Source organism: Gastrolobium bilobum, unplaced genomic scaffold, assembly GCF_033153095.1.
Source record: "Gastrolobium bilobum isolate Gb01-03AN ecotype WA unplaced genomic scaffold, APGP_CSIRO_Gbil_v1 utg68203, whole genome shotgun sequence".
NCBI classification, from domain to species: Eukaryota; Viridiplantae; Streptophyta; class Magnoliopsida; order Fabales; family Fabaceae; genus Gastrolobium; species Gastrolobium bilobum.
The window spans coordinates 42476-56412 of record NW_026898871.1 but is presented as its reverse complement, the minus strand read 5'-3'; the positions used below and the strand labels follow the sequence as shown (position 1 = coordinate 56412).

Sequence of the window (13937 nt, the reverse complement as noted above, 5' to 3'; positions counted from 1 at the left end):
TTATTATTTTAACTATTATTAACTCATTAATTAAAAATATTAAATACCAATATTATTAATTACAAAAATACTAAATATCATTATTATCCAAAAAATTTATTATTATATTATTATTATTATTTTATTAAAAGAAAATATGGGGTATTACAATAACTCTTATAAAACCCCCTGTGAAAACCCTCCAACTCAGCCACATTGTAACTGCCATAAAAAGACAAAATACTCTGCTCGGAAAAAGAGAGAGAGAGAGAGGATGGAGGTGCGCTTACATATTTTTGACATTTTTGAAGCGAGAAATATACGGTTACAGAAAAGACAAGGATAGAGAGGCAGCGTTTTGAGGTTGTGGTACTTTAACTCCAAGGGGTAGTGGGGTTGGGGTTGACTGCGTGAGGTTTATAAGTGTGACGGAAACTGTTTCGACAATATCAAAGAAGTGGACCTGGGTCCACAAGTTGTCAGGCTTTTTTTTTATCCAATGCAAGGGAGATGTTCCTACGTGGTACATTGTTAGGGGTTTGATGAATTTCTGGTATATCGATGGTTAGGATTGGTTCAGGTGAATGCACTTTTTGACAGAATTGAATTTGGAAATAGAAACTTCTCATCCAGCTTGTGTTTTGCTGCTTGTTATGATGTCATCCTTGGATGTTAATTGTGATACAGATGGTATTCTTCCTGATTCTTCTCCCTGATTCCATGCATGGATGGACATATAAGAATTTTCCCGAGTAACTAATATAATTTTAATGAAAGAAATTGCAATATTATCAACCGTTTCTTTACACTTGATTTAAGTTATTTAACTTTTTTTTATTAAAAAAAATTGTCATTTATGTTTTGGCTTTAGTTATAAACTTTTAAGGGGTTTACAAATTTTATTGATAATTTCCAAAAATTAGGGGTTAAAACATGAATCAAGACCACAATGTTTTTCTCTTTTTTATTGCGTATTGAATGCTATAGGTTACAAATTTTGTGTTGATGCACAACAAAAAATTTAAAACCCCAATTTGGCATCGAAATTTTGAATTTACTTTTTATGGTAAGCTAGAATTATATATATATATATATATATATATATATATATATATTAGATACTTTAAAAATTTGATCAATTTATACCATAATAAAAATATTTGGGTTATTTATCTGATTAACAAATGTTGGATTCGTTAAATGACATCCATAATTATGACGATCTTAGGGTAGAGAAATTTTTGTCCTATAATTTTCGATACGTTTATTTTAAATTTTGGATACTTCAAAAATTAAACTGCCATCGTGAAAATCAATTTATACCATAATAAAAACATTTGAGTTATTTATCCGATTAATAAATGTTTCTAAATTGCGTGAAAGATTGGACATGATTAAAACTTTAAGACTCAAGCCTGAAACCTTAACACTCCATGGTATGTATTAATTGTATGGTACATTATTAAAACTTTTAAATGCATTGATGCTAATTTGAATTTTTATTCTGCATATGCAGATTAAGGATCTGGCGCTGAAGCTTTCAGGGAAGAAAATCAAAGGTGGCATCTCCGAGAGAATCAAGTATGACACCGTTTCTGAAGGGGGGGTTCCACACGGCTACATTGGTGGTGGAAGCGCAAGTTCAACCCCTGCTTTGGACTACACAAACCCCAATCAATCCCCAATTGGTAACACCACCCCTGGAGGGCGTCAACCTCAACCACCAGCTGGTAGTGTAGCGTTGGTGGACATGACTGGATCCAACGAGTGGATAGCACAGATGGAGCCAGGTGTTCACATCACCGTTGTGTCTCTTCCTACTGGGGGCAATGATCTCAAAAGGATTCGCTTCTGGTATGTATAATATGTCCCATGTTTTGAAAATATATGTAGTACCTTAGAGACCTTCAAATATATATATATATATATGAGAATTTTAGTTGTTGAAAAAAAAAATTTAATTATCATATAGTAATAAGGACTTACAATACTTGGCATTTAAATTTGAAGCCGAGACATGTTTGATAAGTCGCGAGCCCAGAGGTGGTGGGCTGAGAATTGCGACATGATCAGGGTGCTTCTTAATATACGGACTTTAAATCAACGTGTTTTCATCACTCCTGCAAGGTCTGATGATAATGAGGTAATCTACAACTTTTACACACATATGATGTTGTTAAGAGTTAAGACTCTATTTCATCGACCTTGTTATTTTTCATGATACTTCAATTCATGTTTATCACTATATCGTGAGAAGAGGTTGACATAAATAAGAGCTCTCTATTGGATTCTCGAGATTCATTCATGTACATTACTATTGCCTTTGAACAGAACTCGGGGGAATCTGAACAAGATATCCCAATGGCTTCAATGCTGAACATGGATTCGACTCCGGGGAGTTTCCATGCACCCGCTGGGAATATGGGGTATTTCCTTGGTGGGATATCAAGGGCTAACAACCCTACTGACAATGACATGGATGCTGAATGGGTTGAGCAGGATGATCCGGGAGTGTCAATCATTGTGAAGAGGTCAGCTAATGGGACCAGGCAAATTCGCCGTATCAAATTCAGGTAATATAAAATGCATATCAAAAACATGTTCCTTATTGTTTTTTCCTTCACAATTAGATGATCGTAGGAGCATGTTCTTTGGTGAAATTAAGAAATGGTAAAATCCTAGATTGCATGTAACATGTTGCCAAATTTCATTTAAAAATTTATTTAGAAGATTAGTGGGTTTTGATTTGACTCTTTGTTAACTCTGTCTGCAGCCGGGAAATTTTTGATGCAGCTGCAGCCAAGGATTGGTGGCTGCGCAACAGGGTTCGAGTCATGCTAAGTATATGTGAAGCCTTGTTGCTGTGAAGAAAAGTGGATGTTCTAAACTTCTGGAATTTTCAACTTTTCTTTCCTAGACATTGTTATCTTCTTCTTGTTGTTGTTCACTCCAGTATATGGAGTGTAGTCTTGGTGATGGTCTCTTAATATGTTATAGTTGGTACTGTTTCGTAAGTTTAAGTTTGTGGTTCTCTATTTACTCCAATTACTGTGGGGTATATTGCTGTTGATTTATCTTTGGTTGAACATTTGGTAAGTTTGGTTATTTAAGACCAACTTGCTCTTTTATAATATATATTTTCCTTGTGTGGTTTATCAGCGCAAGCTTGTGAAAACCGTATATGTTGATGAATGATACGTAATCTTTTCCCTAAATCCTTAGAGATCCTTCTTAAAACTTTAAAAAAATATATTTCTGTTATAAAAAAAAAATTATATATATATATATATTTCAGACATAATAAGCATTATAAAAAATATTACTTCGTTTAACTCGTGATATCACTGCAGTCCTGTTTGCATAAAATATTTAAAAAATTTAAAAGATTATATATACATATTAAAACTGTGTACCCTATGAGAAAAATTAGGCTTTTTGACCCTTTTACCCTTAATTAATTAATTAATAACCATTTTGCCCCTCATTCAAAACCTACAAAAATGGTTGACTTGAAGATTTAATCGATTAAATCTTCAACTTAATCGATTAAATCTCCAAAAAGAAACGAAAAGTAGATAAATAAGCTTTGCTTTATGGTTTCAATCATTTGATTATGTTGGATTGTCAATATAGATATAGTTCGAAAACAAAGGCCCCACTTGCTTTTATTACGTGGTGAAGGCAAATTTGTGAAGGAAAATATGTAGCAGACGCCTTTTCTTTTCTTTTCTTTTTTTAACCCTTTTTAACTATTAACTCTTGGATGCTGCAATTGCCAATTGATTAGGGGCAAGCTTGCAAAGTCAACACACTTGCTAATGCTAAATGCAATGACAAGACAACATTAAATGGAATTATAAAATTAAAGCTCATCCATAAACTCCTGTCTGAAAGCATGATAAAAATTGGAGGGGAGAAAAAAAATCTTTCGTTCCTATCTCAAGTGACAAGACAACACTTGCTAACTTTTTGGAGATTTAATCGATTAAGTTGAAGATTTAATCGATTAAATCTTCAAGTCAACCATTTTTGTCAGTTTTGACCTTTTAATCGATTAAATCTTCAACTTAATCGATTAAAGAGGGACAGATTGATAGATAGTTTTGAATGAGAGACAAAATGATTATTAATTAATTAATGAAGGGTAAAAGGGTCAAAAAGCCGAAAAACATATCCTTTTTAAAATGTCATGATTTGAATAGTCTTATTTTTTTTCACGTGTTTCTTTTTTGATGTTACAAGAGAAAGGCATAAAAATAACTATAATAAAACCTGTCAATTATTCATATAAAATTTATAAAACTTAATTTAGTGTCCCAAATTCGATTTGAATAGATAAAAAGGTGGCACTGTACTTTTTTTGGAAATATTCCAATTGCTTCGCAACTAATCCGATTCGTTTGAATAGATAAAAAGGTGGCACTGTACTTTAAACAAAGCACAACGATCAATTAACAAAATCACAACAATAATAATACGATAGATCAAGATACATATGCATAATCTGTTTTCCGAATTATGCCCTAGTAGTGTACGTGACGATTATTTAACATTACAAACTAAAAAACAGATTAGTTGTATAAAATTAAAATAAAAAATAACACACACGGATTAGTTGAGAAAACCTCTAAAAGAGCTTAATAAATGATTTGATAATATATTTGAATTTCTCATCCATCGAGATATAAAAATCTCCTTGATTCCGATCATATGACTACTACAAAAGGTATCAAATATGAAAACGAATTCTCTCATATGTTTTATTTAACATGATCACATCATATGGAAGAATCCTAATCATATAGAGGTGAATCAACAGTTGTAATTTTATAACTAACTATTTCAATACTTTTTCTCTCTCTTCCCTTATCACCATTAATGATTCACTCCCGTCAAATATACTATACTACTTCTTTTAAGGGTTAAAATAAATTAATTAATTGTATGCTCAAATTTATAGAAAACTCCCATGCAAAGAGACCTTCGCTCTGCAAAAACCTAAAATCAAATTCACAAACATATCTATGTGAATGAATCCCAGTTCAAGACAAAGTCTAATCGTTACATCTTCGTGTAGGTCGAAATTTACCTAATAAGGAGTTTTCTTATCTTAGAATCGTTATAGTTACTGTCATTCACTGAATCATAAATTTAATTAATGTTAGAGCAAAAGCCAAACATATTTGTTATGGTGTGAATAGATTCTAAAATATGTGGGTCAAACTTACTTGACATAGAAGTTTGCAACCCTAAGATAAAGGTAGGGTCTTCGTTTACCAAGGTAGGACATTAATAGCTGCTGTCATCATTCACAAAGCCCAATCACCAATAATTAAAACACGTCAAACATATTTGTTAGAGGGTCAATTGATTCTAAACAGGTGGGCTGAAACTTATTTGACAACATATTTTGCTAGCTCAGGACCATTGTAGTTGTGATCGTCATTCACTAGGTAAGATATTATAACAATCAATTAGGATTATTATCAATGTTATTACTAATTAATTTTATCATTAAATCGATTACATTGATTCAACGGTTATCATTAAATGTGATAAATCATAATCATACAAAGATGGAAATAAATATAACTGTTGGATCAATATAATCGATCTAATGGTGAAATTGATTGGTAGTAACATTGATAGTAACCCTAATTGGTTGTTACAATATCATTTCTAATTTTTTTTAGGGTAAATTGATTCCAACTACCGCAATTAAACAATTAAAGTAAGGATAAAGTATTTCTTCAGTCACCGGATATAAGTGATTCCAAAATTACGTCATTTTGAATTAATGAAGGGTGTTTCCGTAAGTTAGGAAAATTAATGAAGGGTGTTTCAGTAAAATTTATTTGATAAAAAAATAAATAAAATTACAGAAATAATTTTTATTAATTCAAAACGACGTAATTTTGGGATAACTGAAAATAAGTTATTTACATGAATCAAAATAATTTTGGAATAACTGAAAATAATTTTGGTAAGCCTCATCACCTTTGATCTTGAGTCTTTGAGCTTAAAAATGGAACCTTGATACATGTAAAGGTTAAAAGATGATAACTTAATGTTGGGGTTGGTCAAACACACCTAGAAATGCATGTTTAGGTGTTTAAAATCGGTAAAAATCCAACCTTGGAAGGATATCTTCACGAAATGCAGTTTCTGCATTCTGTCGTGAAATATCCGGATATCTACCCGAGAAATATCCTGATATGTGATATCCGAATATGGGATTTGGACATCCGGATATTAGATATCCGGATATGGGATATCCGATATGTCCATATCCGGATATTGCATATCGGATATGTCTGGATATCCGGATATTGCATATCCGTATATGTCCAGTGAGATATCCGGATATTGCATATCCGGATATGTCCAGTGAGATATCCGAATATTGCATATCCAGATATGGTCCCGAGAAATATCCGGATATTCTGGGATTTCGTAGAACAGTAGCTGTGTTGTGTGTACAGTAGGCTATTGGGGGTTTGTGCACCCTAGATTGATGAAGTTGAACTTCTGTAATTAATGAACTAAGTCAGAATTGTTGTGATTAAGGGCTTATGGCTTGGTATGGATCCTTAAGATGTAAAACGTAAGGAAAGGCGTTGTCTTTAAGTTATATGCTTGTGTTGATTTATTATTGATATAGTATTGGTCCATAACAGATTGTGAATCTGCTGTCTTTGGACTTTGAGCTGTGGACTCTTGGCTTTGGGTGTTAGCTTGCAAGGTAAGCTTTTGTGTCCTCGGTTTAGCCATGTTGTGGTTCCACCATGTCCCATGGGGGTGTGGTTGTATGCATGTTGTGTTACATGCTTTGAATATTTGAAATGCTGTTGAGCTTTCTGTGTAATGGCTTTTAATATGCATGTGTTGTTCCATCTTGACGGTAAACCTGAGTATGTAGCGTCATACAAGACGGTGATCCGGGGTGGATGCAAGTAGCGTCTTGCACTAGTGTGGGTATTATGGTGTAAGTTGATTCTCATCACCACAATTGAACTCTTGAATCATCTAAAATATGAAAAACAAAAATTACATGACAAGGAATTTTTCTATGTTAGGACTTTAATAGCTGTTGTCATCATTCACAAAGCCCAATCACCAATAATGAAAACAAGTCAAACATATTTGTTATAGGGTCAGTTGATTCTGAACAGGTAGGCTGAAACTTATTTGACAACATATTTTGCTAGCTCAGGACCGTTGTAGTTGTGATCGTCATTCACTAGGTAAGATATTATAACAATCAATTAGGATTATTATCAATGTTATTACTAATTAATTTTATCATTAAATCGATTACACTGATTCAACGGTTATCATTAAATGTGATAAATCATAACCATACAAAGATGGAAATAAATATAACTGTTGGATCCATATAATCGATCTAACAGTAAAATTGATTGGTAGTAACATTGATAGTAACCCTAATTGATTGTTACAATATCATTTCTAATTTTTTTTAGGGTAAATTGATTCCAACTACCGCAATTAAACAATTAAAGTAAGGATAAAGTATTTCTTCAATCACCGGATATAAGTGATTCCAAAATTACGTCATTTTGAAATTGATTCTGTCATAACTTTAATGCATTTTGGAGCTCAAAGGAGCTTCCTTGTGGTGTAAAAGAACCACCTTTGTGCACTATTTTCGTGTACAGTGAGAGACAGAACCTTGGAGCTGTTGTGTGAGCTCCAAGAGCACCTTTTTTCTGAGTTTGAGCTTTGGTAAGCCTCATCACCTTTCATCTTGAGTCTTTGAGCTTAAAAATGGAACCTTGATACATGTAAAGGTTAAAAGATGATAACTTAATGTTGGGGTTGGTCAAACACACCTAGAAATGCATGTTTAGGTGTTTAAAATCGGTAAAAACCCAACCTTGGAAGGATATATTCACGAAATGCAGTTTCTGCATTCTGTCGTGAAATATCTGGATATCTGCCCGAGAAATATCCGGATATGTGATATCCGGATACGGGATTTGGACATCCGGATATGAGATATCCGGATATGGGATTCTGGATATCCGGATATTGCATATCCGAATATGTCCAGTGAGATATCCGCATATTGCATATCCGGATATGGTCCCGAGAAATATCCGGATATTCTGGGATTTCGTAGAACAGTAGCTGTGCTGTGTGTACAGTAGGCTATTGGGGGTTTGTGCACCCTAGATTGATGAAGTTGAACTTCTGTAATTAATGAACTAAGTCAGAATCGTTGTGATTAAGGGCTTATGGCTTGGTATGGATCCTTAAGACGTAAAACGTAAGGAAAGACGTTGTCTTTAAGTTATATGCTTGTGTTGATTTATTATTGATATAGTATTGGTCCATAACAGATTGTGAATCTGCTGTGTTTGGAATTTGAGCTGTGGACTCTTGGCTTTGGGTGTTAGCTTGCAAGGTAAGCTTTCGTGTCCTCGGTTTAGCCATGTTGTGGTTCCACCATGTCCCATGGGGGTGTGGTTGTATGCATGCTGTGTTACATGCTTTGAATAATTGAAATGTTGTTGAGCTTTCTGTGTAATGGCTTTTAATATGCATGTGTTGTTCCATCTTGACGGTAAACCTGAGTATGTAGCGTCATACAAGACGGTGATCCGGGGTGGATGCAAGTAGCGTCTTGCACTAGTGTGGGTATTATGATCATTAAATCGATTACACTGATTCAACGGTTATCATTAAATGTGATAAATCATAACCATACAAAGATGGAAATAAATATAATTGTTGGATCAATATAATCGATCTAATGGTGAAATTGATTGGTAGTAACATTGATAGTAACCCTAATTGGTTGTTACAATATCATTTCTAATTTTTTTTAGGGTAAATTTATTACAACTACCGCAATTAAACAATTAAAGTAAGGATAAAGTATTTCTTCAGTCACCGGATATAAGTGATTCCAAAATTACGTCATTTTGAATTAATGAAGGGTGTTTCCGTAAGTTAGGAAAATTAATGAAGGGTGTTTCAGTAAAATTTATTTGATAAAAAAATAAATGAAATTACAGAAATAATTTTTATTAATTCAAAACGACGTAATTTTGGGATAACTGAAAATAAGTTATTTACATGAATCAAATTAATTTTGGAATAACTGAAAATAATTTTGGTAAGCCCCATCACCTTTGATCTTTGAGTCTTTGAGCTTAAAAATGGAACCTTGATACATGTAAAGGTTAAAAGATGATAACTTAATGTTGGGGTTGGTCAAACACACCTAGAAATGCATGTTTAGGTGTTTAAAATCAGTAAAAACCCAACCTTAGAAGGATATCTTCACGAAATGCAGTTTCTGCATTCTGTCGTGAAATATCCGGATATGTGATATTCGAATATGGGATTTGGACATCCGGATATGGGATTCTGGATATCCGGATATTGCATATCCGGATATGTCCAGTGAGACATCCGGATATTGCATATCCGGATATGGTCCCGAGAAATATCCAGATATTCTGGGATTTCGTAGAACAGTAGCTATGCTGTGTGTACAGTAGGCTATTGGGGGTTTGTGCACCCTAGATTGATGAAGTTGAACTTCTGTAATTAATGAACTAAGTCAGAATCGTTGTGATTAAGGGCTTATGGCTTGGTATGGATCCTTAAGATGTAAAACGTAAGGAAAGGCATTGTCTTTAAGTAATATGCTTGTGTTGATTTATTATTGATATAGTATTGGTCCATAACAGATTGTGAATCTGCTGTGTTTGGACTTTAAGCTGTGGACTCTTGGCTTTGGGTGTTAGCTTGCAAGGTAAGCTCTCGTGTCCTCGGTTTAGCCATGTTGTGGTTCCACCATGTCCCATGGGGGTGTGGTTGTATGCATGCTGTGTTACATGCTTTGAATATTTGAAATGCTGTTGAGCTTTCTGTGTAATGGCTTTTAATATGCATGTGTTCTTCCATCCTGACGGTAAACCTGAGTATGTAGCGTCATACAAGACGGTGATCCGGGGTGGATGCAAGTAGCGTCTTGCACTAGTGTGGGTATTTGGCGTATGTAAATCCTGCATTTCTCTGGCCATTATAATAGAATTGACACACATGACATGATTATCTGCTGCATTGCACTATTTTAGAACTGATGATGATATCTGCTTTTAAACTTGTATTGCACATGTAAGTGAGCTTGGGGTGGAAGATCCTTGAGGACCCTTTGTCTTACTGAGATTTCTTGTATAGAGATCTCACCCCACGTTTGGGGAATGCTTATTTCAGGTTCCGGTAGTTTGGTGACTGATGCCTCTGGCGGCACGAGGCCAGAGCTTAGTTGATGATATTATGCTGTATTGCTGCCATGACTGGATATGGATGCTGTTTATGTTTTCCGCTATTTATGCTTTTGTTGTTGTTGAGATTGATGTTTGGCGTGTTGCCTTATTTTAGTGAGCATGGGGATTGTCCATGACACTTTATGTTAATGCTTTAGATTGGAGTTGTATAAACTGTTAGATGGTCCGGTCTACGTTGTTGTAGTTCCGTGACTAGAGCCACACTTTTATTATCTATGTTATGAGGTATTTCAGTTAGCTGTTTTATTGCAATTGCATACAGGCGATGTTTTATTAATTGATTAATAAGCAAGTTGGTAATGATAATGACATCATAAATGAAAAGAAAAAGATATTCTGCATTTTTAATTAAGCGATGCTTAATACGATAGTATGATAACATTACCGGATATATACGGGGTGTTACAGTCGCAACATCTACCTTATCACTCACTCGCCCTTGAAGCTCTATTAGAGTTTAACTTGATCCACCCTTCATGTGGGAGGTTCCACCGCACCATCGAATTCATCTCTGGCGAGGAAGAAGGCCTCTGCGAATGCTGCTCCTACCTAGTTAGACCTCATGAATATAGGCATCTCCTATTACGTGTCCTTTTTCTGGTCTTACAATATCTGCAATGTTCATTTTTTTAGAAACAAAAAGATTTATTTTCTTCGCGTGGGCACATTTCGCTAAAGCTTTGATCCATACCCTGGGAGAACGTTGGTTCAAACTGTAACATCCCGTTGTACACCGGTATTGTTAACATTAATTATGATATTAAGCGCAGTTACAATCACAGCAATTCATTTATAAAAATGCGAATAAACTTTTTTCGATTATTACGCGAGCATTTAAAACATAAAAAGCGTAATAATTAAAAGCTGTGACCGTAACCGTAAACTCTTGCGGAAGACTTATTTAAACTATTTGTATAACTTACTTTACTTATTATAAGTTACTAAGGGGTTCCCATAAACCCACTTAGCCAATTTCCAAACTTTACTCTTTTACCTATTCGGACATATTTCACTCTTAATTTTTCTGCGACCACACCGCTTGCAACCAAACCTTCTTCTGGGATTATATCTTTTTCTTACTTAATTACCTTTTTAGCAAGCTATCATACGCTCAATTCGGAGCTCATTTGCTCCGATTATCGCCGTTTGAAGTTGGATAAGCAATTAGCCAAACAACCCCAAAACAGCTCCAAACCACTCACCTTACTCGATTTACTGCACTCAATATATTCAACCATTTGCTCTCAAATTTTTATCCTACAAACTAGACATCTCAAAATTCATTTTGATATATCACACACTTAATTTGACTCAGAAACGAAGCAGGAATTAATTTCCCAAATCCGGTCCAGAATCTGCCTCAGGTGCAGGGGCACATGAGCAGTCCGTGTTTCTCCATTTTTTTCAGGCTTAATATCAACCCATATTTTCCTCAAATTTTGACACAAGGTAGAGGACATCTTAACCTTCAAAATGGCGTATGGCACGTCCCTATTGGACCTCTATGGAGGGAGATATGCTCTCCCGAAGTTTGCCTAAAATCTGCCAATTCTACAGAAATTTCGCCAGAGTTTCCTTTGTTTTTCCAATAATCCCAAAATTGTAAACGATCATTTAAACCTCAAATGTACCTAATAAACACATGATAATACAATAATAATCCAATGGGTGGCACACACAAGGACCAACAACGCCTTGGGGCACTTACAACTCAATCCAGTTTATAGTTATTACACAGTTTATACAATAGAGCTCACATTATATTTCTTAGTTGTTTCAATCACATAGGTCTCATTCACATGTAGTTTCACAATATAATCATGTAATCATAACTCTAACATAGGCCTAAAATCCTTCCATCTTTTACATCATGCCTCTCTTACATTTACAACATACACTTAAATATTACAACTTACGACTTTAACTTCAAATTGCCTTTTACAATATTACAACACCAATTACAAATTTAGACATAAATTTAAATGATACAAACTGCTAGACCTAGGCATGCCAACATGAACAATATGCCAAATACTGAAAATGTTCCTCTATCACCCTGCGGGCCTCTTGCCCGCTGCTCCAACGCCACAGGTACATCCTGAAATAAATGCCCCGAGACGGGGTGAGATATACGAATATATCTCAGTAACCAAGAGGTTCTGGAGAAAACTCCACCCAATGGTTCACTTCGATGCATATCAATAGAATAAAACAACCACTTTGAAAACGGGATATAGCAAGGGATTTAGAGAAATGGGAATATAAAGAAACAAACTACGACGATACGGGATGGTAACCCCAATTCCACGTACGCCCTCGGCATATATAAGCCTATGGGTATCATCCAAGGTGTGTTCACAGAAACCACAACCATGATGCCCAAACCAACCAAAACGCCAAAGACATTCCTAGTGTGCTCCTACCCGGATCACACACCATGACACGCAGTCAACTGGAACTCCCTCCTGGAGACCTATCCAGCGGAAGTCCGAAAATGCCCGAAGGCTAATAAAACTGTCTACTGGCCAGAGACTCGGTACCGCAGTACCCATAGCAATAATGCATGCATGCTCATGTGTTCTATACTATTCATACACACTTCCTACCGGTTCCATCAACTGGCAAGGTGGAACAGAAAAGGGGAACAAGCCCCAGTACCAAGAGGTTACCTTAAGTAATTTCCTCACTAGCAACGCAGCAGCTTATCCCACAACTTGGTACACAGCGGAATGCCTACATAGAGGACATTCCCAATCTCTTATAATTCAAACAATACATGCTAATTTATAATTATACATGCCTTGAACTAAATACATACCTCAATCCACTTGTTCCAAGACCAAGGGTAACTCCCAGATTCACGTTTCGGGATTCAAGTCAACGTACGGCAACCTATACAATTGCGTACATCCATCAGTACGCATCAAATATCAACAAAACGCAAAATCAAAAAAATCCTCCCCATCCTCCCTTGATGGTTCGGCCAATGAAGTGTTATTTTGAGATTTATTTTTCTAAATTTTCTTTCTCATTTTGTTACGTCTAATAAGGTTGTCAATAGGCCAGTTCAAGTGCCGGTTCGTCATTTTCGCGTCGGATTACATCAGAACGCGAAAACCGCAAAATCCCCCCTTTTCCCTTGGAGGTTCGGCCAAACATGTGTTAATTGGGGATTTATTTTTCTAAATTTTCTTTCTCATTTTATAACACTCCCTTAGGTTGTTTAGAGGCTAGTTCAATCGTCGTTTTTCCTTTTTACGACATTTACGCATCGTTTTGCGAAATATTTCTCTTTGGGCTCATTTAGGTCCCTAAACACAATTCATTTTTCCCATTGATTCAAACACTTGCCAATCACAACACAACCCATCTAAGCATCATATAACTACACAAATCATCATCCAAATTATTTTTCAACATCATTTCACTCATTTTTCCTCAAAGGTTCGAATCTTGCCCTATGACATTCCAAGGAATTTCCATTCAATTTTAATCACTCCACACCTCACACAACCACATTATATCATCATATAATCATACAACAACTCATTAATTAATTCCCAACAAAATTCCAAAACACAAAGTCATGACATTCCTCAAAATTTCTAAGTTAAATTTTCATAATTTTCATCA

General features: G+C 35.1%; 1 protein-coding gene across 1 annotated transcript; it reads left to right on the top strand.

Annotated features, from left to right (window-relative positions):
• Positions 1-253: 253 nt before the first annotated feature.
• LOC133284940 (protein BREVIS RADIX-like) lies at positions 254-2846 on the top strand. Its single transcript, XM_061482077.1, has 5 exons — positions 254-259; positions 1496-1833; positions 1990-2122; positions 2311-2552; positions 2753-2846. Exons 1-5 carry the CDS (start codon positions 254-256, stop codon positions 2844-2846), a joined length of 813 nt encoding a protein of 270 aa, XP_061338061.1.
• The last annotated feature ends 11091 nt before the right edge of the window (positions 2847-13937 follow it).

Bases quoted from the DNA above. Each gene is read 5' to 3' on its own strand.
- LOC133284940 (XM_061482077.1), top strand. The intron at 1,834-1,989 runs GTATGTATAATA...TTAAATTTGAAG, and splicing joins CTCAAAAGGATTCGCTTCTG to CCGAGACATGTTTGATAAGT. The intron at 2,123-2,310 runs GTAATCTACAAC...GCCTTTGAACAG, and splicing joins CAAGGTCTGATGATAATGAG to AACTCGGGGGAATCTGAACA.